Source organism: Vigna unguiculata, chromosome 10, assembly GCF_037176805.1.
Source record: "Vigna unguiculata cultivar grain cowpea cultivar isolate G323 ecotype 2 chromosome 10, ASM3717680v1, whole genome shotgun sequence".
NCBI classification, from domain to species: domain Eukaryota; kingdom Viridiplantae; phylum Streptophyta; class Magnoliopsida; order Fabales; family Fabaceae; genus Vigna; species Vigna unguiculata.
Window position 1 is genome coordinate 49691943 of NC_140801.1, and position 26402 is coordinate 49718344.

Genomic DNA, 26402 nt, shown 5'->3' on the forward strand with positions numbered 1-26402 from the left:
TTATATTTTTATGATATATAATTGATATTTTTAAATTTTATTGTAAATATTTATATATAAATAATTTCTAGACAAATATTAGAATTTGTTTAAAAATAAAACTTTACAAATACAAATATAAAATTTTAAAACAGTTTATAACAATTTTAAATAAATACATTTATTTATAATTTTATTTTACAATTTATAACGTTTTAAATTGTTATAAAATTGTTTTAAAATACATTTATTTAACAATTTATAACATTTTAAATTGTTATAAAACTGTTTTAAAATTTTACATTTCAATTTATAGAGTTGTTATTTTTAAACCAACTCTAACATTTTTCTAGAAATTGTTGATATATAAATATTTGAAACAAAATTTAAATAAAGTTCAATGTAAAGTATAAATTTAAATAAATTTAATCTTGTTAAAAATATCCTTATAACATTTATATAAAAGGTAAATTTGGCCTCTATTTAGATAGGGATGAAATTGTTTGAGTTTAAAAAAATAATGAGACTATATTTAGACAAAATAACAAATATAAAAATTAAATTGAGATTTTTTTGTATTGAACAGTGACACGTGGCATTATAAGTGCCACATCATACTATTATCACTATGTGACACAATGTCAGCTTGATATATAACAAAATTTTTTATTTAAAAAAAAACATAAAAAAAATTAAAAAAAATATTAACCAATATGTGATACCTCTATAACGTTATCAATATATTACTAATGAAAAGACATGATTGCGACAAATTTACCAAAATAAATACGAAATTGAAACAAATAAAAAAAATAAGACCACTTTTAGATTTTTATACAAAAATAAAAACCAATGAAATGATTTAACCATGAATAAACTAATATAATTTCAGTTAATCACAATTTATATATATATATATATATATATATATATATATATATATATAAATGTCAAATTATTATTATTAGTATTATTATAAATTATTTTTTTATCTTAATCATATTTCAACGTTAATAATATCCACACACAATCTTTTGTTTATTTGTCTTAATGAAAAAATCCAGAAACTGCACCATCACAGACCTTTTTAATCTAAAAGAGAGGACCTCAACTACATAGATTCTTGGACACGTTTATATGATTTAGTTCTGAATGAAAGATCTGAATTTATTTTTTTTTTTCATTTTCTGAACTGGAAAATTGTTTGTCCCGCCTAAAATTAATGAAAGTGTCAAAGTGTCACGTAGAACCTGGTCTCTAGTGTATATTATACAAGGGAAAGTTATTGAACTCAACTCTGTTTTGGAGAATGGACATAGTAACACAAAGCCTCACCAAAATTCAAAGGGTGGTATAGGAAAGAAATGAAACCTTGTATTTGCTGTCACAAATTATAGTTCACCTTCACTAAATAGTTACTACATGACCTTTCACATAACTAGTCCTAGCTAGTACACCAATAAATAACTTAACCTTTCAACTTTGTATGCATCACAGTGTGTTTATTAATCATTTGGTATATGTAAATTACAGCTATAAATATCATCACTTATCACACAGTATAAATGGATCATTTTCTGTAAACTTTGGTCTCATTTGGATTTCAAATGAGTACAAACCCTTGCTTCCTTGTAAACTTTTCCTGCTCTGCAATAGTACCCTCTGCTTGGATTGCAATGACTATCCTGTGAGCAAATGCACAAGCCTTCTAAAGCACATCCATCCTTCACTATTGTCACCCCATCTTTTAGCCCAAGCATTTGATCTGTCCACGTACTTGAGAAAAGCCCTTCTGAATCATACTTCTCTTTAACCCTCAAAAATTTCTCTGCATTTTTGTACTTCTTGATGGCTCCTTCAAACGCCAAATTCCTATTCTTACCCCAATGAGGTAACCCTCCATATTTGAAAATCCCAAGTTGCTCAATCTCTTCAACAATGTCTTCATAGAGCCTAGGACTCATAGGGTCCTTGCTACGATAGTAGGTGATATCAATGTCTAAAGCATCCTCTTGCTTCCCCAAGTAGGCATTTGAAGCCTTCACATAACGCATCAGAATTCCATTGTAAAGCTCTAAGCCACACAACCCCTTTGGCTCCAATTCAACCAGCTTCTGCACATCTTCAATGAAATCTTTCACAACTGACAAGCCAATGCTGAATGTGGTTTGGTGAAAAAACTCTCCCTTCACCGTGGAATCCCAGGCACATGCTGTGATCTTTGCATCTTTAAGACTATCCAAGCATGTCCCAGATGCCTGAAGTCGGTTCTGAAATCCAATTACAGGGTATTTGGTGAAGATTATACCTGCAAGCACCAAATGTAAAACAAAAACTTCAGCTTCATAACTTGAATTCTCCGTCAAATCATAAACTAGTTTTACTATCATATTTTGACTTAGACAGTACCATTGTTAGTAAGTCCATATGCAGAGGTGATGAGTGTATTCGTTGTGGTCTTAGCATTTATGCACTTCCCATCGGCATCACCAGCAGATTCTTGAACATCTTCTGCTACCCCATCAAGCAAAAAAACAAACATGTTATCGACATGAAAGTTGGTTTGCTTTTTAACTACATGCATGCTTAAAAATAAGAACTTTATCTATGTATTGAATAAAAGGAAGGGAAACCTGTGGTTCTTAGGATTGCCAATGCAAGAGAAGGAGTGGGACGGAAGGGGATAAAGTCGTAAAGACCATTGCCCGATGCATTAATTGGCACACGATCATCAACACGATACACAGCCCTACGTTGACTTGGGTACCACGTTATATCACCAAACTCATGAGCATAACCAAAAGAAGCAACTTGTTCTCCCAAATCTGAATCATTTTTTGCGACATACGTGATGGATCGCTTGAAGATACCTTCTAGTTTTAGAGTAATCTGCAAAAAAAAATCCATCCAAATGAGCAATCATCATTGCATTCCTCTCGCATAATAATGGCGGATATGAACGTACCCACATCACAAACTTTATTGCACAGCTACTTTTCTCAATCACCAATGAATATTTAATTTAATTCATTGTGAAAACAGTAATAGAAGCTTGCAAGTTTGTAGCAAAAAATTATATTTTTTCTTCGTAGTATAGGTGTTTGATGAAAAGCTTTTAAACTTTTCATGCAAACGGTTGCCACGTTACCCAAGTCTTGCAAACGAAGTGCGTAATAGGAAGTCCCTTTCCACCATTGTTGAATTAGAGATAAAGAGTTTAGTGGTCAACATTTTGAAGTCTTTTTTTTTTTTTTTCTTTATCGGGTTAAAATTTTGAATTATATATAAGCTAGATTCTATGACAACGCATTTGTCTCTTACCATAAAATATAGGTTACGCGTTTTTTGCTGACAACTAATTTACCTTTCTCGCGTTTTATATATTTATAGTCTTTTGTATGCTTTTGAGAGTTAAAAATATTTAAATCTTATCTTACTATAAAGCATGTGAAGCCACCAGATACACAGAAAACAAAGAAATCATGTGAAAGCAAAGCGACGATGTTATCGATTTTTAACAAAGAGGTCACATAAAAAGATAATATTCAAAACATTTTTTTTTTCAATATAAAAGCATAAAATGTTTTAAAATATTAATCCGAAAGATACAAAAATGAAATTTTCTAGAGAGATCCATAATATGAAGATATTATTCAAACATCGTAAAGGAGTTCCAATAATTAGAAATAGGGACAGGTTCCCACCAAACCAATGTGAAAGATTTGAATTTAAATTTGAACAAACAATTAAAAAATTACTGAATACATTCATTGTTTATCTTTGTTTTTCAGTGATGTGTTATTGTATTTTTGTTGCTATCTTTTTGTTGCGCCATGGAATTTGGTGATAGCTGACTACAGCATTTGTCCACTATGGGTGGCTAATTTAGAAAGGATGATCTCAGACATTTGTCCACTATATGTAACCTTAGAATATGCTTCAAACTTTTATTTGTTTGCTACCTAATGGAACCAATGAATCAGTGGCACAAAAGTGAATCATAATATTTTATCGACACACATATTTTGATTACTAAATTTTGACAACTTTTTCTTATAATATAAGATGTCAATTTTTTATTGGTTTCAAAATATTGAAAATAAAAAAATAAAAAAATAAAAAATCACTTAGAAAATATCACCTAAAGATATAAAAAAAAGTGTCAAAATTTAGTAGTTAAAAAATATTTTTTCTATTTTATCAGTTTATGTAGATCCTCATTTGTCTTCTAGTGGTTGGTGAACGTTATTGATGAAGAAGAAATCGATTTCAGATTCTTGATGAGCTGGATATATTGTTTTATGATTTAAAAACTATTTCATGTTAGAGATTTGGGAAAAAATATACTTAAATTGTTGATCTTAAATGCAGTAGAATTATTGAGTATATCCAAATAAGTTCCTTAGTTGAAAATTTGAGGAGAATGAGTATTTCTTTTTTAGATTGAGGTTCTCACGTATAGTATTAATGTTCCAATTTTAAAAGAGACGATATTTCTAACTGATAATTAATTCTAATAATATTAACTCAATCGAATTATATATATATATATATATATATATATATATTATATTGACTTTTATTGATCACATTTATTTATGGAAAAGTCATAAACATGTATTCCTCTCTAATAAAATACTAATAATTTAACTTTCCTTCTTAATTCATTTTAATTTATTTAATATTTTAAAATAACAAAAATTTTGTATTGTTGTTGAAAATATGTTGTTTGTGTATAATCACTATGGAGTGTAATGATCTTATTTATAATAGTGGCACACTAATTCTTATTTTATGTTGCATTTATTCATAGTGGTATGTTAGTCGATGTCATAATAATTATCTAATGAATTTCCTCCATTATGACTATTGATGAATGACAAATGATCTGCATTCAACACTTAATTTCTCTACTCTGTTTCACACCAGAACTAAAGTGTTTTGGATGAAAATGTAGTTTTTCTTCTTCTTCTTTTTTCTCTCCTTGTGTTTTATGGCAACATTCAAAAGACCAGATTTCATTACAGTTTGAGAAACATCATCAACAATAACAACACCAGTAACAACCTAAGATGTTAGATTGTAACAAAACTCCGTAAACATAGATTATAAGAACGAAGTAAGAATTCAGAGAGAAAATGGTGATTACCTGTGAGATAACTCCAAGCACCCCGAGTGAGACTTTGGCTGCATTGAGATCTTCATGTTGTTGATCGAGGTTCTCAACCTTAGCATAACCTTCTTGAGGAGAAGCAGGCCTAACAATCCTAAGGTTCAGCACATAATCATGAACAGAACTTCCCTTCCCCCACAAAGTGCTTCCATGTGCACCACTTCCCATGAGCCCTCCAATGGTCAAACCCCACCAGTATGGTGCATATGGCAAGGCTAACCCTGCTTTTGCAGCCTCACTGATAAGATCCTTCAATGTCACACCACTCTCCACAACCATTGTTCTTGCTTCCACATCAACCTTCACTATCTTGTTCAGGTATCTTGTGCTTATCAGCACCCCATTTTCGCCTTCTGGGCACACCAGCTTCGGGATGCTGTGCGAAAAACGGGTCGCCACTTTCATCTTCGTTTTGCTTCTGGCTGCGGATGCAACCATCGACAGAAGCTCTTGCTCTGTTGTGGGGTACAGCACCTGAGAGACATGGCAGATGCTTCGATCGGGAAACATGCCATAGGAGTTTGTGATGGTGCAGGTTGTGTTCCCTGAAGAACACTTGATTGGATCCTCTGGTGGAGTAGAGAACACTGCAACACAGAAGAAAAGAAAGACTTGAGTTGAAGCCAAGGCTTTGTGAAACATCCTCATTGTTAGTGAAATTTGTTAACATTCTATGTTGTGTTACCATATTTATAGGTTCAACTCTGAGATAAACATACACACACACCCGAGATCCAAAAATGAGGTGCAATGATAGAAGGACCGAGAGAAACAGCAATGTCTTGTGGACTTTTACATAATGTTACTCATCATCCAGAAAGATAAACCGGAAGAAAAAAAAATTGTGATTGTATTTAATGGCATTTAAAACTTCAGCAAGTTGAAAAAAAAATAACTATTTTAATCGTTATTTTTAAATATAGTTAAATGTTATTAGCTAATTTCTAATTTGGTATTTGGTATCAATTTTTACTTTTGGTTTATACTCGAGAGTAGAAAAAAATATTCACCAGAGTAAAAATTATTCTTTTCATCTAATCAAACATATTCCTGAAATTGCGGTAATAATTCGTAAAGGCGTGTTCAATGAGGAAAAAAAAAAGAATAAATCTCAAAAGAAAAAATATTATATAGCAAAAAAAAAATATTAAAGGCTTAAATACCTTTTTGGTCCTCATTTCCGTAGTGTTTGTTGCGGATGACAGAATGTGTAAAATGGTCCTCATTTTTAGCGAATGTTTAAAATGGTCATCATCTTCGCAATTCGTGATTTATTTGATCCTTGTATGTAACGTCGCTTAAATCATTAACAGAGCATTGTACAAATGACATAGTTTGTACTAGGGTGTGTTTGTTATGTGTACTGTACAATGCTCCATTAATGATTTAAACGGCGTTACAGAAAATGATCAAATAAAACATGAATTGCGAAAATGAGGACCATTTTAAACATTCGGTAACAAAATGAGGATTATTTTAAACATCCTGTCAAGATGAGAACCATCTGCAGCAAACATTACGAAAACGAGGAACAAAAAGTATTTAACACTTTTAAAAAAGTAAACGTTAAATACAATATCGTAAACGTTGCTGTTTTGTTTTTTCAATTAAGAATGCCGTTTCTTGTAGTTAATGTACATAATAATAATATTCAGGTAAAACTTTAATTATCTAAGAATAGCAAATATAGTATCTAATAAGTATGATAAAATTTATCCTTTTAAGAAATCATATAAGTAGATAGATGACTGTGACAAATTATTTATGATTATCGTTTTCTATATTTATTTATGACTTTAAGAAACAAATTCTGATCCTTTTATGATTCATATAAATAGATAGATGACTGTGACAAATTATAAAATCTAATATATTTTTTTATTTGACTAAAATACCTCTAATTGTTTTTATTTTTCGAATTCAATAAATAAGAATTGGAATACATGATGTTTATAATATATTTTTTTTTCTTAAGACTTTGATAATGATTATTTATATTTATAGCAAGTAAAAATTAATACAATAAATATAATTTTAATAAAGAGATTAAAATTATTAAGCTATGAAATATAAAATGTACCTCATTAATCTTAGGGATAGTTTAAAAAATATTTAAATAAAAAAATTATTTTTGTGAAGGATGTAAATTTAATTTTACTAAATCTTAACTAATTCTTTTAATCTTAATGAATTATTTAATTAATTCCCTAAAAAATAAAAAAGAATAATAAGATATAAATATTTCAGAACAAAATTTATTAGATAACATAAAAGAAACAGGAAATTTACAGTAAAGTAAAACATTAAATATGTGTTCATAATAATGTTGGTGTATCATTACTCAAATAAAACAAAAATGTAAAAATATAAATTCAATGAATAATGTGAAAAAGAGAAGCAAAAAGGAGAATAAGAAAAATACAGAGAAAGAAAAAAAAAAGTCAATGTTAACATTTTCCATTCAGTTTTGGGAATGAAGTAAGCGTATCAAGAAAGATGTGGAAAAAAAGGAAACTTGACAAGCACAACTTTAATTGATTATTTCTTCCTGCAAACTCAATTTGGTGATTTGGTGGAACAGAAAAAGAATACATGTGTTATATTTGATGCGTCTGAAGTTTATTGCCATTTTATTTTCGTGTTTGAATAAATGGGATAACGAAGAGAAATAAATAATAATAATAATATACAAAATTATTAAAAGATTAAATTTAATTAAAAATTCAAGCATTTTATGATTTTTGCTTTCATAGCTAAAACTATTCACAAATTATTTATTTATTACTCAAAACAGAAATAAAGTAATATTGTATTTATTAATTAGATAGTTTCCTTTTTTTGACTAATTAAGAATGAATCAGTATATTGAAATGATGATGTTTTGGCGGATTGACTTGGAACCTAGCAGCATTAATACGCCTATCCTAAACTTGAGAATGAAAATAAGAAAAGTGAAATTATAATAAGTGTTGCCTTTGAACTCAAGGGTCATAAAATACATTAATTATGTTTATACACTCACAATTTTTTATTGTTTTTAACATTTTTTTCATTTTTCAAAAGAAATCTCTCAAAACATATTCATACATCTATTGGTTTTACAATAACTCTCCTTTTTTAGTAAGATAACATGTTCACCCCTGATTAAATAAAAAAAATAATTTCTTATAATTAAATATTTTAATAAATTTATATATATATATATATATATATATATATATATATATATATATATATTAAACAACATGCACCTGTGTTATATATTTGAAAAATACATACTGAGTAAAACTTAAAAAATAAATTAAATAAAATTAAAATAATGATTTAATTATAAAAAATATATATTTATTTCCCCAAAGTTCTTATTGATGACATTCACATTTTTTAATTTTAAAATAAATATTTGTTTCTTTATGTTATTAACAAAGTAACCCTTCTTTATTTATTTATTTCATATTAAAACAGTATCTTCTTAAAAATATATTTTATATTTTTATAAGATCGTGTATAATTGAGTAAAAGTATAATTTCATATATTATTAATATATAATAATTCACTCTGTATATAAACAATTTCCTAATGTGTATATTTAACTTTTTTATTAAACTTTAGCTAATATATTATTTTTAATAAAATAAAACAGGGAAATATGACTTTATTAAAATCCTAAATAATACAAGTGTTATTTATAAGCTAATTAGGATCTTTTATTGAAATACAAAAAATAAAATAATTAAAGTCAATGAAAGTATGAATTTATCTGGAATAACATGCAAGAAAATAATTTCAATTTTGAAATTATTTTATTATATAATAAATTACCTTTCATCACGCTAAATGTGACAATAATTTTCTAAGAATACATGGTACTAAGGTCAGGAAATGATTATAGCACTTAGACCACTTACTCATAATTGAATCCAACACACTCTCCTCCACAAATAATATTTCAAGTAATTATATTTTCATGACACATCCATAATGACTTTGTCGGTGGACACTATATATGAATTTTGCATATTTATGGGTTAGGAATTTTAACTTATTGTTTTTTAAGTTTTAAAGATTTTTTTTTTCTTAGACATATGTGATACAACTATTATACTGCATTATTTGTGTTACTATGATTTATTTTAAAATACTTTTACAATTTTTATATAAATTCGCAAAAAACAAATATTTTTCTACAAATTTTATGATAAATTTTGTAAAATCTCATAATATTACACCACACTTATAAAACTCTTACATATACAATATTTCATACTAATATTGAACAAAAGGTTAACAAAGTTAAAAATATTTAAAAATATATATTAATATATACATTCATCGATTAAAAAAATAAAGTAGCACTTCTATTCTTTCATTCTTTCAAGTCAAATTTTTGAGTGGAAACACTAAACATTTATTCATATAACAAGTACAATCATATAAGGTTTCACATGGATAACAAATACATGTTAAGCTATTGAGAACTTGCATAATAATCTTTCCATTTTACTCATAAATCAAACCATCGATATATTAACATAAAAAAAACATCGATCTCTTTTTGCATACCAAGTATTCATATTTTATCTCATTTTAGAGCTTCAAGTAATTTCTATTCATATAAACTTCATCAATAAGTATAATAATAAATCATTAACCAAAGTAAAGATTTATAATATAAAATAGTTTTGCGCGAGTCACATTTTTTCTTTAGAGCCAAATGCATGCCAAAAATGAAAAACATAAAGCATTATGAATTGTTATTGAAAGAAAATATTATTGACCTTGTATTGATTTGTTGTTTAAGGAAAATTTGTTTATCAAGGAAGAATAACATCAACAATGGAATGAAAAAAGGATGATAAAAAAAACACAAGGTTGGCATTCAATAAACCTATGTTTGATAACTTTTAGTTTGTTGTCAAATATTTCGGATATTCAAAGTAACTTTTTTAGTTTGAACCAAATTTTAAAAGAGCTACATATGAATCTGTTTGTCCATTCCAAACCAACTTATGAACAAAAATGCAAGTTTAGAAATATATTCACAAGAGATAGTTTGTTTGTCCATTCTCAACAAACATATGGATAGCCAAAGTCATACTTATAGTTTGATTTTTAATCAGCATCATTCATTCTTATATTTTCATTGGTATTTATAGTAAGATTCTAGTTTGAATTTTTTTTATTATCTTATTTAATAAATTTTCATGTGATAACAAATGATTGATGTATTTTTTGAGGTGTCAGCATAACTGAAATGTCAAAGTTCATAATAATGTCTAACTTAACTTCATTTGGAAACTCTTGATCTCATATTCCTTTGAGAAAAAAAGTCTTACATAAACAAAATTATAATACTATTCTTTATAAAAAATATCATAAAGGTATTGCTTAAACATAAAATTCATGTAGTTCAAAATGTTCAAATACAACCGTTTATTTCTCATGCGTCATTTTTCAATAATTTCAATTCAAAATGATCATTCAAAGATAATTTTCTATTTCATTGATTTATCAAGTTATTACAATCTAAATTCAATAAAACTACAATCTAATTAATCAACCAAATTTCAAAACTGAATTAAAAATAAATTGACTTCTCATTCCAACCTGTACCAAGTTTCCGCCAAACTAATCATGGCTAACATTCCAAAGTCATAACTAAAAAAAAAAGGGTCATCAACTTTATAATTTCAAACATCCATAAATTTAATCATCCAAGTTCAGATTCAACTCATCAATTCTTAGATCTAATTTGTTCAGAAAATTTTGATTTCTTACATATTACTATTATAAGATAGGATGTGAATTTAAAAAGAAATAAAAGTAAGAAACTTAGAGAGATGAATAAAAATATGATAGTTAGAAAAAAAGAGAGACATATTTTTAATGAGAAAAAAAAGAAGAAAAAAAAGGAAGAGAATGAAAAGAAACGAAAGACGGTGGCCAGTGAGAATATTTGGTTATAAATATTTTAAATTTTATATAAAAATAAATTGTCATCTAAAGAGAGACTTATGTTTTGAACAACTATTTTTTTTTCTTTTTTTTTTAAAAAAAAACCGGTTCAAAGAATTGAATACAACCACAAGTACATAACGGAATATCTGAATAAATTGATCTTAACTTTTACAAATATTATACCAACATATCTGCATAACTGTTTTTTATGGATGCAATTAGAAGAAAATAAAAATTTTGAACTAATTTTTTTGACTAATCAAAGCTAACTTATACGTAAATTAGAAATTTAATGTAAAAAAATAAAATAACTTATGCTTGTTAATTAGTTCCATTTTTAGAAAAAAGAAAATATTTACAGAAAAATTATAGAGAAAAACTTTGTTTCATCGGCCAAGTTCATTGGACAAAGCGTAAGACTTGATATTATTATCAACAAAAATTATACTTTGAGACCATATAACAACACAGAATACATTTTTTTACTATTTATTATAATAATATATTGATAATTCATATCAAAATATAAAAAGTACGATTAATTGAATGAACTTGGAAAAGGATTAGGGTTCCATAAAATTAGTTTTTGTCAACCTTTTTGTTTATAAAAAAGTTAAACAACAACCAGTTTTGGACTTTATTTTTGGTCACAGAAGTTTTGGGGTTGGGCTAAGGTCAGATAAGGTATGGAAATACAATACCAGATTATATAATTTAGAATTTAAAATGCAATTATAGAATACATAACGAAATACATTTCAAACTGTATAAAAAATACAGTTAAAAAAACTGTCTATTTTAAATAATTCGTCAATCATTCTTAAAAGAACAATTATAAATTTCCATAAACAGAAAATGGAAGTATTCTTCGATAAAATATTTCAGAACATATAATTTAGAAGATATTTCACATACTTTACAGGAAGTAATATTTTTTATTCAAATAATAAACAAATAAATTTCTTATAACCATATAGGGTGGGAAAAGAAATTATAGGGGTGGAAAAAGAAAATTCTGTATCCTTATCCGTGTACGTATAATAGAGGGCCTGAGATGCTTAGCACCATGTTGATTATGACATTTTGAACTTATTACTATTTTCCATTAATATATATACATATAAAAAATTAAATCTGCATATATATATATATATATATATTAGACATAACACTAACTAATTTTGTTTTGACTAATCTACAAATTAGACCTAACTAATTCTGGTTAGGCTAATATAGTGTGAGGCACATATTAAAATGTAGCTTAATGTTGAATAGGAAGATTATATGGAGGAACACTTTGGAGTTAGTTAAAGACAATAAGTATTAATAAATTAGGCCAGGACTAAATTGAAGCAGATTGTACTTTTTTCAACATCTCAAGGAGCCTAAAAAAGCAATAAGTAATTTATAATTTATATCAAAGTAACACAGAGGCCCTTATATTAATTAATACGTGCCTTCTCCAATTACCCTTCATCCTTTTCCTACAACTGGACCATACTAAGCCTTCAACATTGTTGGTCCATATTTGGAGTAACATTACTCCAAAGTTTATAATTATTATCTTTCTTCCATTTCAGGTTAATGATCTTCCTCTTAGTCTATTTGTTTAGTTGTGTTATGTACATCAAATTCATTAGTACCCCTCAACTACCTTAAAGTGAATCAAAATTGATTTTGGTACAAAACTTAGACGGAAAAATAGGAGAAGTTTTCATTGTTTTGCATCTAGCTGGAGAAGTTTGGGGAGTTGTTAGTTTTTATGTGCTTTAATTCTGAATGCTTAGAATAGAAATGGTTGGTACTTAGTAGTGGTTGTTTCAATTTGAAGCAATGACTTTATTTGTGTAACAACAGAATATGCAAATATTAGATATAGCCTATAAGTTCCTTGTAGGAAGCACCTAACCAGTAGTGTGGTAGTGTTCAGTAAAATGGGTCCCCAAACAGCTCATAATTCCAAGAAACCTCTGATTTATGAGTTTCAGTGAGCAAAAGTCTCTGTAACAATGCAATACCTGTTCAGACCATATCCACCAGTACAAAAATCATCTATTATTAACTCTTATTTTACCTTTTTTTATTTCTTTAAAATATGTTAACTTCTTGTTGCATAATGTTTTACAAAATGAAAATAAAAATGTCAACACTGAAGATAAAAAGATTCTGTTGTATAACACTACAGAACGTAAGACACAGTTCATGGTCTCTTCTCATTAAATGCTCAAGCGTATCTGCTTATTATATACCCTTTTCATGCTGCAGGCCTGAAAAACTTTTTCATAACAGTGCAAAATACTGAGCAAATTAATCATTCTTTGTTAATAACATGCATGAAAGTATCTCTTTGTTATACAAGGAATCGTGTTTTAATCTGAGGGAATGTTAAAAGTTCCACATCGACCGAGACTCACGTACCTGGTAAGTGTGAGGAGAATATAAATAATGGTATGTTTTTTTGGTGATGGAAGCAATTTGATTAGAAGAAAACAATGAAAGGAAAGAGGGTTGTACAATTTGCTAAGTGAAGGCAATGCTAAAATACGAAATATTACATGCTACTGTGACAGGACAGTCCATTAAAAGCTATTCAGATGGTCTAGGCAATTCTTTCAACATCAACACAACATCCCAAGTGAGGTAGGCCACCACATACGGCTCTCACTTTTTTTTTTTTTTATCTTTCCATCTTAACAAAACTATGAAAAAAACGAATCATAAACCAACACAATAAATTGTTTCCCTGCTCCTAAACATCAGATTCAGGTTACCCCGGTAAATAACTTTCTTCTGGGTTAAAACTAAAATTAACTCTAATAACATCACAAAAAGCCCAAATAAATGAAATCGAAGAAGTGATGACCTAATGGGTCCGGCCATGTTTCTACTCATTAAAGTAGCAACAAATCATCTCAACCACCTCCTAAGGTCGCCGGTTGAAGACGGAGAAACCTCACCACCGCCAACACTTTCCGTGCAGCAAGAGGAGTAATTTGATTGCTGCTCCAACCCGAAGTGTGATCCACTCACACTCTTGAAGCTTGGACTCCTCAAACTGTGCCCGTAGTTTCCATAACTCACTCCCACGCTATAAGGGTCTGGAGCAGGAAAAGAAAGCCTTTTCTTTGCCGATCCAACCCTGTCCCTCTCCGGTGTCGATGGCCTCTGCCTTGGCGCGCTCTGTGACCGGATTCGAGCCTTTGCAGACTCCGTCGCCGCCATGTAATTCGGCAATGTAGCAGCACCGTTACTACTAGTTCCAGATCCAACACCCCTTCCATTTTGGTACAAGTTTCCTGTGTAATGGTAATTGGACCTCAAGCTTGGTGTTTGTGAGGTGGGGTAGTTTCTGTCTTCTCTGATGCAACGAGGGCTTGCTGACCGGACTTGGATGGGTCTTGATTTTGCGGGAGAAGGGGTTGCCGGGGACTGGTGAATGGATCCATTTTGGTGAGATCTGTGGAGTGGAGAAGCAATGGAGTGTCTTTGTGGTTGATGGTGGTTTGGGTTGTATTGATAATTTGGATGTGATCTTCTGTAATTGGTTCCCAGATATGAATAAGGTTGAGAGGTGTCGATCTCCACTGTCTTAATGGGGTCTCTCTGATCTGTTGAAGCTCTTCCTCTGTTCTCCCATGGCTTCGTCGCCATCCACCGGTCTAGCCATTTTGGTCTCTCTTCCAACTCGTCTTCGTTTCCAATCGATGATGTCCTACCATTCCTCCAAATCTATGGATCACAACCAATCAATCAATCCAAGTCAAGGAAAGTTAATGCCATTTCCAGAATCAATTAAACACACTTCACAATCAGTCACCGAACCAAGTCAATGATATTAATTCCATTTCAATAATCAATAAAAGCGTTTCCCAATCAATTTCACCAAACAGAGTCAATGAAATTAATTCAATTTTCAGAGGATCAAAACAACACCTGTTGGGAAAAGGCCTGGGACAGGGTCTTATCTCTCTTCATTGCTGCTTCCTTCCTCTGCTGCAACATGGCCTTCACTTCTTCAACCGTGTGAGGACGTTCATCCCAGTCATCTGCAATGCTGCTCCCCTCTCTTGACTGACAAAACAACCAAAACAAAACAATTCAAACACAGAAAACCCATTTTTTCAACTGTGCTTGAGTAGGACTATGAAAATGAAGACTATTATACTTTTGCTTTATGTAAACAAAAAATGTACTTTTTCAAACATAACTGTTGATTCTTAAAGCAAGAAGAAGTACAAAAAACTTGATCAATGGCCACTAATGATGGCTTAAACAAGTACCCTCTCACTTACCACTGATTTCCTATCTGAAATATCGTGAAGATACCGCGAGTCCCAAACGCTGGCGGTGTCACTGAAGGTGGATTTTCTGCTACCGTCAAGTGAAGACCTTATGCGCTGGTCAAGGACCCTTGCTTGAACTCTAACCAAAGCCTGCATGCATCTAAGGGTCATCTTTGCCTGCTTCCGAACATTGTGACCCCTAACCAAAGCTTGCAACTTCACCAACCCCTTCAGTGCACGAAGTGCTCTTCTGGCCTTCAAACAACAACAAAACAAAACTCATTCAAGTTAATCAATTGATTTATGATGGTAACTCCTGGTAAAACCTTAACTTCTTTGCAATTTAGATCTGTTGAGGATACTCACCAGATACCCTCTGAAAGCTGTTTGGATCACAACAGAAGCATAATGCTCCCTTGCATGGCTAGCAGGTTTGGTCAGCCTTGCCACCTCCACCGCCGCCTGAGCGGTCGCCATGGCGGCTTCTGCGGTGGCCACTGCCACCGCAAGTGCATGCTTCTGATCCTGGTCTGTCCTTGAACCCCCACCAGCTGCTGCCGCCACATCATGCTTCGACTTTTGTTGAGTGTTGTTGTTGTTGGTGTTCGCTCCTTCTTGACTCATGTGAGTCTTCCTGAAAATCCATCTTCTCTTTTCCCTTTTCTGCAAAATTAAAACAGAAAAGTGCTAAGTGCGTGTTCGTGCTCATTCTCATGATCTAAGAGCTGAGACTAAATTAATCTGTGAAGAAATGAAACACTGAAAAAAAAAAAAACACAAAAGAACCTTTTCTTCGTCTTCTTCTTGATCACAGTCTTCTCTTCTTCTGCCACTCCTTTTGTCACTGTCTTTGGTGGGAGATCTGAATGCCCTTTTGACAGCAGTTAACCACGAACTACCACTTCCCTTCTTCCCCATGTAAATCTATCTCAGAGACAGCGGCATTTACAGCTTGAACCACTAAAAACAGCTTTCAGAAAGAGCCAGAAAATAACCTGTAATGAAGAGTTAAAGACAGAGGAAAGGTTGAGGCTCAACTCAACCAACCTCCTTTAACCTTGTCTGGGGAAAATAGACAGAAGGAAAAACAAGGAGAAGGCCAACACAACACTAATGGAGCTCTTGTTCAGTCTTTGTTATTAATTTGAACAAGTACACAACAACACAGTTGAGCAATGCTACAGTAACCTTGTCCTCCTCATGGCTCTGTCGCCAGTGAAATATCTGAGCCACCCTTCATTTAAAATCCTTACAAAACTATATGTAAAGCATCATGATTCAATTACATTTCAATATTATGCTGAATATTTATTCACTTATTGACCAAAGAAGCATAAAAAAGATAAAAAAAGATTATGCACAGTCATATTTTCATTTTCTAGAGTTAAATTAAATTCTACTTCTAATTATAAAATAATGTTACAGACTGTCATAAGGTGTGCTTACATAGGCGTTGTTGGGTCCATGAATGTGAATAAATAAACTGTGTGCAGGTTTTGTATATAGTTTGACGGTTTAAAATTAGACTTAAAAGTAAAACTGAAAAAGGATTTTATTTGATTTTTCAGATAAGTTTGATTTTAAATTGAATTTTTTGCAATCTTACTTTGAAGTTTAGTTCAAAATTAAATTAAACATAATATTTTTGCAAACTATTTAATTTAAGTTTATAAACTTTAGTTCAAAAAAAATAATATTTTATTTTAGAAAATGATTTTTTTTTTTTAATTTCAACATTAAATAACAATAACAAAATCCATTTTCAAATAAAATGGGCACGTGTGTTCACTCTTTAATAAAAATGTAAACAAGATGTTTATAAATATATGATTTATTTTATTGTACGTTAGTAAAAAAATATACATTATGTGTATGTGCTTACTTTTTTACAACAGTAAAAATTAATAAAATTAACGTTATAAAAATAAATATAAATATTTTTTATAATAAAAATATTTATATTTTTATTTTTTTTATAGATAGTTTTTTATTTTGAATAGTTATTTTAATTTTAAAAAAAGGTAAATTAAAAAATATTAAATAAAAAATATTATATGATAAGATTAAAAACCGTCAAAAAAAATGTGAATATCATTTGTATAATAATATAAAAATCGATATAAATTTGATCTAGATTAACATAAATTTCTAGAATAAAATTAGATCAAATTAAAGATTAATACTTAAATTAAACTGATTTATATTGATTTAACCTGTTTAATCTGTAATTTAATATTTCAATTCATTTTATAAAATAATTGCTAAGTATTAAAAAATATAAGTAATATTAATTTTCAAAATATATGCATTATTTATATTTATTTATATATTCAATAATTTATTTTAAATTTATTAATATGACTGAATATTTGAAAATACATATTTCATTCTTTTTACTTTTTTAAATAGATGAAAGTAGTTTGATGATAACAAACTCAAACTAAATTCAAATTTTATAACTTATTTAGAAAAAATGGATTAGAATAACTTGATAAAAAAAATTATGCGATCCATTTATTTAAAACTTTCAATGATTTTATGAATTTCCTTACACTTATATATCATTTAACAACCCAATATATATAACATTAACTTTCATCTTCTGCAAACAAAACAAGTAAATTATTATAAAGTTACTTGTGTATTCCATAATTTTTTACGTGTCAATTCTCAATATTAAAATAAATTATATATAAAATGAGATACACCTCTTATTTTACTAGCTATACTAAAATAATAGTAAAATTTAAATTAATTTAGTTTTTATTAAATAAGTTTCGTAAATGAAATCTGTTTCTATTTATTTATATTTGGTTGTAGTTTAATCAAAATCTCCAACAATTTGAGTTATAACTAATTTAAATTTTAAAAGAAAGGTTATTTTTTATTTAATTTTAATATTAGGCTGGATAAGGAGTATAATGTGAAATTTTTTGACCAATGAGAAGAAGAAAATAAAATAATGAGTTAAAATGTAGATAAAGATTATGTTGAGTGGCACATGGTTTACCCAATTGAATTATTTAAGTGACAGAGAGAGAGAGAGACAGCATATAAAGAATATTAATTTGAAAGAAGATTAATATAAAGTTATGGATTTTTGTGGCAAAGGTGGAAGTGTCAGAGGCTTTATAATGTTAATGAATAATAATTGAAGGCAAGGGTGGGGAAGAGAGAACCCAAAAGTGGCTTTTTCTATAATGGAATGAGAAAAAGTGAGTATTTCTTTTTGGAGTTAAATAATTAGTTTTTTAATGGTTAAAAAAATGAGGTGTCTCATGGTGTCACGTGGTGTGAGCAGATGGGGGATGGACCACGGTGGACTCTCATAGGAACCTGCATCATCATGTGTCCTTTACTTGGTAAAATTAATTTGCATCTTTTGCAGCAAAATCAGATGACACAAATATCAATGAAACTATTGTCTTAATCCTTAACCCAACTTCATAGCTCCCACTTTTACTTCATTGTTCACTACCAAGACCAGTCAAACTCTTTTAGATTCTCTACATCATCATCAATCTCAATTCAACCTATTTATTTTTCTACATTTTCTTTATTTTCAGTTTCATCAAATAAAAAAATGAAGATTCAGAGACGACAACAACAACATTGTATGAAGTGTTTTTCCAACCATGCACTTGACTAAATTAGTTTGTTTTTTTATGTGGTGCATCTGTACTTTTGACATGTTGTGTTGTGGAGTGAGTGAGGCAGAGGAAGGAACACTCAAAATTCTGGTGCTTTCAAGGAGATGAAGTCATTTGTCAAGCATTTATGGCTCCAAAATAGTTTCCTATTTCAGAAGCAAGATGCTACCATCACAAATTAATCCAATAATATATTATAAAATATCCAATAACATATACAAACAACTAAATGTTATATTTATTTAATATTTGTGGGACATTATTTTGGTATATCAGTCCCTTATATTTAATTGAAATGATAAAGATGTCAAATAAATATATGTGCTTCCAAGCAATTGGGTAGTGGTTATACTAATGAATCGATAAAAAAGATATTTTATTTTTTCATGAGAAAAAACAAATAAAAATAATGTTGTTTTATCAAGTTATTAACCATCGAATTGGGAGATTATATGTAGTTGTAAAATTGGTGTGTATTGGTTTTAATTTGATATAACATTACATAAAAATTGTATGCAGGTAGGTAATTTATGTTGTGATTATTTAACAAAAATAAAGTGTATCTCCCTTGGTAGTCTTGGGACTTGTTTGATTTAAAAAATTTTATCATATATTGATAAAGCTAATATCAGTTGACAAATAAAAAATAAATATAATTAATTTTACTATCATAGAAACTGATTGAGCTAATGACATTTCTGTGTCAAAGTCGAGTTATCACTCCTTAGTTGAAAAATATATATGAAAGAGTTGAGATGGAAAAGAGAATATACCAAAAATTTTAAAGTATTATTATCTAATCAGATTATTTTCATAAACTTTTAAAATTTTCTAATGAAATAACGTATTTTAATAAAGAACATTTTAAATCTTTTAAGAAAATAAATTATTTTCTAAAAAGTTATCATTAATATCTTGTGAAAAAAAGAAGATAGAAATTCATTCATTATAAACATTATTGACCCGTTAATTATAAATTAACAAGTCAAATGGTCAGTTTTTTTTTTCTAACTCTTCAAAAATCACACTTTTATACAAAATTTCAATGAGATAAGGTTAGTTTATTGTATTTTAAAAATACCGCCATGGTCTTGCTATACATAAGTAAATAACTTCAAAATTGTGGGAAAAAAAATAAAGAAAAAAATATGAATGAAAAACTTATCTGACAAGTGACATGGTGACTGAAGAGAAATAATTATAATCATCAGTTTCGAATAATGTTATAATTTTAAAGAAATATAAGAAAATTATTTTATTATTTTGGTTTTTTCCCTTGGTGGGTCAGTTCCTTTGACAGTGCGTGACCCACACCATGTTTGTGGAAGAGATGATAATGTAGTGGACCTTGCTTACATCGGTTCTCTGGTATTTCTTCCTGTACCTCCATACTTCCTGCACCTCCATAAGTAAAATAAAAAGTTAATTTTGCTTTCATCCTCTTCCCTCTTTTCCACGGCACCTCCATACTTTCTTCCATCTTTTTTCTCCACTTTCACTCCATTTTCTTCTTCCACCTCCACCTTCCTGGATTCTCCTTAAAATCTTGACCCTGTTCTTGTTCGATTCAATGGAAAAAAAATTTGCATTCTGGGAATGAGTAAGGGCAAAATGTTCTACCGAAACCTAACCTTCTGGCATCCCCAAAAGATTGAATGTGAAACTTTAAAAATTAAAAAATGCAAATGAAACGAGAGAAACATCAAATAAGTTTCCATTAAAGAAAAAAAAATGAAAATGTCATAATAATAAGTGTACCAAAAAAAAATAAATAAAGATCAATGAAGAAAGACGGAGAATGTAAATTTCAGGTTCGATAATCCTTGTACATTACAAATTATATAATGAGATGTAATTTGTATTATGAAAATGTAATTCACATTTCAGATTAATTATTTAAATTTGTATTATTCATTATAAAATTCAAAATATAATTCACATTACGAATTATTTTTCAAATTTACATTATGAATTGTACGCTTCAAAATATAATTTTGATATCAATTCATATGTAATTTGTATTTTAGACTGTTTTCCAAATTTGGATCATATTATAGAATACGTAATATAAAAATTACACAATGTATATAATCCAAAATATTTATAAATTGTACGATCTGAAACTATAATTACACCATCACTATAATTAGAATTTTAAAAAATAGGGAGTGCTGGAAGGAAACATGGGGTGGAGGAAGAAATTCCCCTGTTTTCTTCAGAGCTAACTGCTGCAATACTGGGCCTTAAGGCCTTACAACAATGTTTTTGAAAACAAAAATACGTCCATTGATTTAAAGAAACGGAAGAAGAGAAGGATATTTGAAGAAGAATATTGCCTTAACAAGATTCGCTATAACTTATTAATTTATCTTTATTTTTTGAATTTTCTATTACTCTTAATAGGAAGTAGACTTCTTCCAATTCTCTTTCACTTTAGCTTTTAATGTTTAAATACTTCAACTTTTAATAAATTATCAATAGACACAATATTTATGTCTCAGTAATTTTACTTTCTTTTTCTAGTCTTAAACGACTACTTTTAAAATAAAAATTTAGAGAAATGGCATATAGTAACTTTAATTTGGCATAAATTTAAAATATCTATTTACAAAAACCAAACCCTTTAACCTTATCAAGATATAGTTTGGTTTTGTCTACTAAGATGGTTATATATTTTTATTTAAGTAAAAGAAGAGAAAATGATTTGGTCGATTAGTAATGGGAATACAAACTAGATCATTGTAAGTAATAATATAGAAATGGTAAACTTTGAATATTGTTTGCTGATTCATAATTCACAAAGATAAATTAAACAAAATCTACATAATAAGAGTTTGTTTAAATCGTTGGAAGAAATACTAAAATTAATTAAATAAAGTAAGTTTAATTTTTTTTTTTAAAAATAAAAAATAAAACTATCGCAAGAAAGAAAAATTTAAGTGTAACTTTAAATTGCAAGAAAAATCAAACTTTTTACCGAATAATTATTCATAATTTGAAGGATTAGAGAGTTTTCGATTTTGGAATTCATGATTTAAGAAGTGAAAAGTATGGTGTGTTTTGGTTTGTTTTTTTAGTTCAGAATCTAGCTTTTGTCTTCTAACGCTAATGTGTCATTCGGCCTTTAACTTATCTTTCTTTCATCTACTAATTTGGAATTCAATGTCTCTCTTTAATTACATAAATTATTATTTAAAGTAGAAAATTAAAATTACATATCCTATAAAAAAAAATAAATTCCCCAAATCTAATGCTACAAAATTAATATATTTAAATATATTTAAATTAAAAATTATAGTAGTAAGTGACTTAAACTTTTCTAAAACAATGAGAAAATAGACCAGGAAATTATAAACTAGTATGATACTCGCTATTTTTATAGAAAGCGATAGACATTATATAAAAAAAAAGTTAAAACCATGGAAAAACTTAATTTGATTTTTTTAATTAAAATGATATTAAGTCGTGATATTTCTTCTTACCAGCAAAATGATAGCTGAACTAATATACTTGAGTTTCTTTTATTGTGTTAAATTCTGTTTCGACAATACTTTTTTTACTCAGTGAAGTCAAATTACTCCAAAAAACTATTAAGAGTGAGTAAACTAAAAAAACATTAAGTTCCAAAGAAGTAAAACTAAAAATCATCCTACTAGTAGAGATGTAGTTAGGCAAATCAATTCATAAACTTGTCTTTGTATTCAATTGTTTCATAGATGAATGATAAAAACAAACTGTTACGTAGATATTAATTATATTTCTGAAGCAAATGTTTCACTGTTTCATAGATAGAAAGGTATGAATTCAGTGATCTAAAGTCAAATTGGCAAAAACAAAAACCAGATTCATGTAAGAAAATTGAGGCATGAGCTAAAATTCAAAAGGGGTCAACAAAAGTGAAACCAATCACCCCATCTGCATATTATTAATAATATGCTTTAAAAAGTATTGGAAAGGTAGAAACAACTATTGACACCACACATGAGAGTTCCATTGGATTCCATATACGTTTGCAGTGTACAGAGAGTAAAAGACACTTAATTGATGTAAAAGAAGAATAATCTTTATCTAAAACAAAAGGAATGCGACGTGACAGCGAAAGATGAATGGTAAAAACATGATTATACGTGAAAAAGAGAGAAACAATAGACGCTGTGTGTTTCTTTTGGACTAATCCTATTTTGAAGAAAAAACTAAAAAACAATCATGAATGACAAGAAAAACAAAATACATGGTAGCTTATTGAGCCTTCCAAGCTCAATGCAGTGCAGTCTTCCTATTTGACCACCCAATCAAAGGCTTCAAAAAGATATAAAATGATCTTTTGAAACCATTTGCTGCAATATAAACAAAGGACTATGTCATTGGATGCTCCCATCACCCAAGACATAACAGTAATAATAATAACTTTGGTTGAATTACTCTAAAAGGTAGAATCCAAAGCTCAAATAGTTAGATTCTACCCAATGCTCAATACATGAATGAATATGATCTTCCCCTACTCCTACAACCTACTTAAAAAAAATTAAAACAAAGCCTATTTTCCTAAAACAAACATGTGTGATGATGATGATGACTTCTGAGTTCTGTCATAATGAAAATTGAGAAATGGTTAAGGTCGGTTAGGAGCACAAGCTTTATCTAACAAATGTCTTGTATTTTGAATTTGAATTCAGCTTTTTGATGATGTTGTTAGCTTAGCCTTGCATGTTCTGCATCTTTGAAGATGTAGAATTTTGTTCAGAAGCTGTTTGTGAAGCTTGTGAACTACCAGCCACTGTTGCTGTCATACCTGTTGATGTTGTTGGTGTTATAGTTGTGGTAGCAGTTCCTGTTACTGAAACTGTCACATTTTAGCCATCAATTTTATGTTTATGTCAACAATGCCAACAAGAAATAACAAGTTTTGGCATTAAAAATATCACCTGCAGTAGTAGTTGGCACTGATACTGAAGAAGGATAAGACAATATCCCAGTGGAGCCATAAGGGTGAGGCAAAAATGGAAACTGTGGCATTTGAGGGTATTGAACCCCAAAACCTTGAGCCTGAATACTCTGTGCATATTGACCATAATAGGGATAAATATTATGGATCAACCCTACTGCACCAGAAGCTCCAGCAGAAGGGTAGTAAGCTGAAAATTGTTGAACTCCATAGACATTATAGTAGTTCTGCAAGAGTTTACACCTAAGAGTGTTCCATAATAATGCAGGAAAATGAATCAATGTAGTTGCTTGTAAAAACTTTATCATAATTAACACCTACCATAGGATACAATGTGTCTTGTGAATATCCAGAATATCTGTCAGCAGATTGAATTGACATCAGAGAAAATGACAGAAAATTGAAAACAAAAATGACCATATCCTTAAAACAAGTTCATGTTACCCGTAAGCTGAATAAGGAAATGTGTATTGCCTAGGAGGTTGATGGGAAAATGTAGCAGTAGATGAAGAACCATGATAAGAAGTAGGTGGAGGCCTGAACCGTCCTGCACCTACAATGTGAGTTTACATTTCAAATCCTTTCTTCTCTTATAACACAGTTAATTTTGTTTTACATTTACTAAATAACCAACCATTGAAGCTGGTACCTTCTTGCCTAGGATGAGTTAAATCTATTAGGATATGAAAGAACAAGGAAACTCAAACTTGTTTTTGCAAAAATATGCAGAGTGAACTCAACAAAATAACCTGATATCTTACTTTATGAAAAAAATGGTAAAGCATGAGAAAAAAAGGAAGAACAATGTAAGGAAAGGGACCATGCTGAAAAGTTGGTGGTCGGTTCTTGTTTGCACCAAGAGAAGCAAGATTGCAGTTAGCCCTTCTTCCATCAATAACTGGAGATGGGTTCTGACATGCTCTCATGGCTGCTTCAGGATCCTTAAATGTGACCTTGGGAAACAACAAACCAAAGACTCATTGTTCAAGATCATGCAAGTACAACCATAAATGGAATAAACATGCAGATATAAACTATCACAAAATCCAGAAGGTAAAACAAAACTTACAAAGCCATAACCCTTGGATCTCCCAGTGTTCTTATCAGTGATCACAACAGCCTCCAAGATCTCTCCAAATTGCTCAAAATACCTTCTCATTGTGTCCCTCTGAGTCTCCCAAGCCAACCCTCCAACAAAGATTTTGGTAAAAGTTGTGTCATTGTATTGCTCCTGGTTGTTACCACCTACCATCTGAGCTTGCTTTTGTTGAGACATTGAAGGAAAATCAAATGCAGGAATTTCCCAACAGAAGCAAGAAGCCAAAAATCCGAAATACAAAACCAGAAAAAGAACAAAACACAAAATCCAAAGACAATGAGAGGGTGAAAGGGGAGAAGAAAAGAAGAAGAAGAAGAAGAAGAAACGGTTAATATTAAAGGTTGGCTAAGAAGTTGTTTCTTCTAAAAACCCATCAATGAAAACACTCGTGCACTCATGATTCTATTCGTGCTAGTCCTTCTTAACTTTAAAGAATGGTTTTTGTTTTTTTTTTTTTTCTGAGGCTATTATAGCTACTTTTCTACATTCACAGCAACAACACACTCCTCAGATTCCTCAACACTTCACATCGCCCCTAACAGAAAAACATCATTGCTGTCGAAGGAGTGAAAAGAAAAAGAAACTTTCTTACAAGAAAACATTTACATGCCAAAGAAACTTAGTTGCTTGCTTGTTGGGCATGGAGAAGAAGAGAGAGTAATAATAATGATAAAAATAAGGAGACAAAAAAGCTGCTAGTGGGTGCCCACAACAGTAGTAGGGCACATAGGCTGTCTCCAATGAAATGTCAAAGACCAAAAGACCAATCTTTCTCGTTGTAACCCACTTTCTCTCTTCTTCTATATCCACACCAAACACAAAAAATAATAATAATAATGAATCTTATTATATAATATGTTTGTGGTAATGTTGATTTTAGTCAAGCCATTTTGCTGTCTCTTCAACCTCATCTTCCTCACAAATTGATTGGCTCCAACCTGTCCTCCAAATCCATGACATTGTGGAGCACCATTCAAATTAACCTTGGAATCTCAGAAATTAAATTGATGGATGCTTAATTATTTTGTTGGTAGCAATTCCTCTGGCGCAAATGCTGTTATCAGTGCTCTTTATCCAAATGATTTCTCTGCTATAGTAGACAAAAAAGAACATCAATTGTGTTCCTTAATAACCTGGTCATGGTCCTCCCTTCTGAAATGCAAGGGAAAAGTAGAACAATGAGTCTGTATTTACCGCTATGTTGATACAATGTAAAGTATAACATAGTGTCCATAAAGGGATACACAACATAACTCCACTATTTGCAGTTTTTGATGGAAAAGAAAAAGAAGGGGCATCTAATGGTGTGTGTTT

General features: G+C 29.7%; 3 protein-coding genes across 11 annotated transcripts; all 3 read right to left on the reverse strand.

Moving 5' to 3' along the window:
- Positions 1–1328: 1328 nt before the first annotated feature.
- On the reverse strand, positions 1329–5969 carry LOC114166177 (putative L-gulonolactone oxidase 6). Of its 3 annotated transcripts, none has more exons than XM_028050858.2 (5): positions 5838–5969; positions 5129–5739; positions 2613–2868; positions 2389–2490; positions 1329–2287 (listed from the first exon to the last, which is right to left on the reverse strand). In XM_028050858.2, exons 2-5 carry the CDS (start codon positions 5660–5662, stop codon positions 1572–1574), a joined length of 1608 nt encoding a protein of 535 aa, XP_027906659.1. In that variant the 5' UTR covers positions 5663–5739; positions 5838–5969; the 3' UTR covers positions 1329–1571. The 3 variants fall into 3 exon arrangements, with proteins under 3 accessions (XP_027906659.1, XP_027906660.1, XP_027906658.1); XM_028050859.2 differs by having other exon boundaries at positions 5880–5964; XM_028050857.2 differs by lacking the exon at positions 5838–5969 and having other exon boundaries at positions 5129–5830.
- Positions 5970–13627: 7658 nt separating this feature from the next.
- Positions 13628–16645, reverse strand: IQD17 (IQ-domain 17). The gene is made up of 5 exons (XM_028051975.2): positions 16181–16645; positions 15761–16057; positions 15404–15649; positions 15045–15182; positions 13628–14840 (listed from the first exon to the last, which is right to left on the reverse strand). The coding sequence occupies exons 1-5, from the start codon at positions 16310–16312 to the stop codon at positions 14019–14021; spliced, it is 1635 nt and encodes a 544-aa protein (XP_027907776.1). The 5' UTR covers positions 16313–16645; the 3' UTR covers positions 13628–14018.
- A 6496-nt stretch (positions 16646–23141) lies between these two features.
- LOC114166117 (RNA-binding (RRM/RBD/RNP motifs) family protein) lies at positions 23142–25749 on the reverse strand. 7 transcript variants are annotated; one of them, XM_028050784.2, is made up of 6 exons: positions 25059–25749; positions 24751–24942; positions 24434–24542; positions 24311–24347; positions 23970–24232; positions 23142–23875 (listed from the first exon to the last, which is right to left on the reverse strand). In XM_028050784.2, the coding sequence occupies exons 1-6, from the start codon at positions 25263–25265 to the stop codon at positions 23742–23744; spliced, it is 942 nt and encodes a 313-aa protein (XP_027906585.1). In that variant the 5' UTR covers positions 25266–25749; the 3' UTR covers positions 23142–23741. The 7 variants fall into 7 exon arrangements, with proteins under 7 accessions (XP_027906585.1, XP_085523840.1, XP_027906584.1 ...); XM_085667714.1 differs by having other exon boundaries at positions 23970–24216; positions 24434–24536; positions 24810–24942; positions 25059–25746; XM_028050783.2 differs by having other exon boundaries at positions 23142–23881; positions 25059–25745.
- Between the last annotated feature and the right edge of the window lie 653 nt (positions 25750–26402).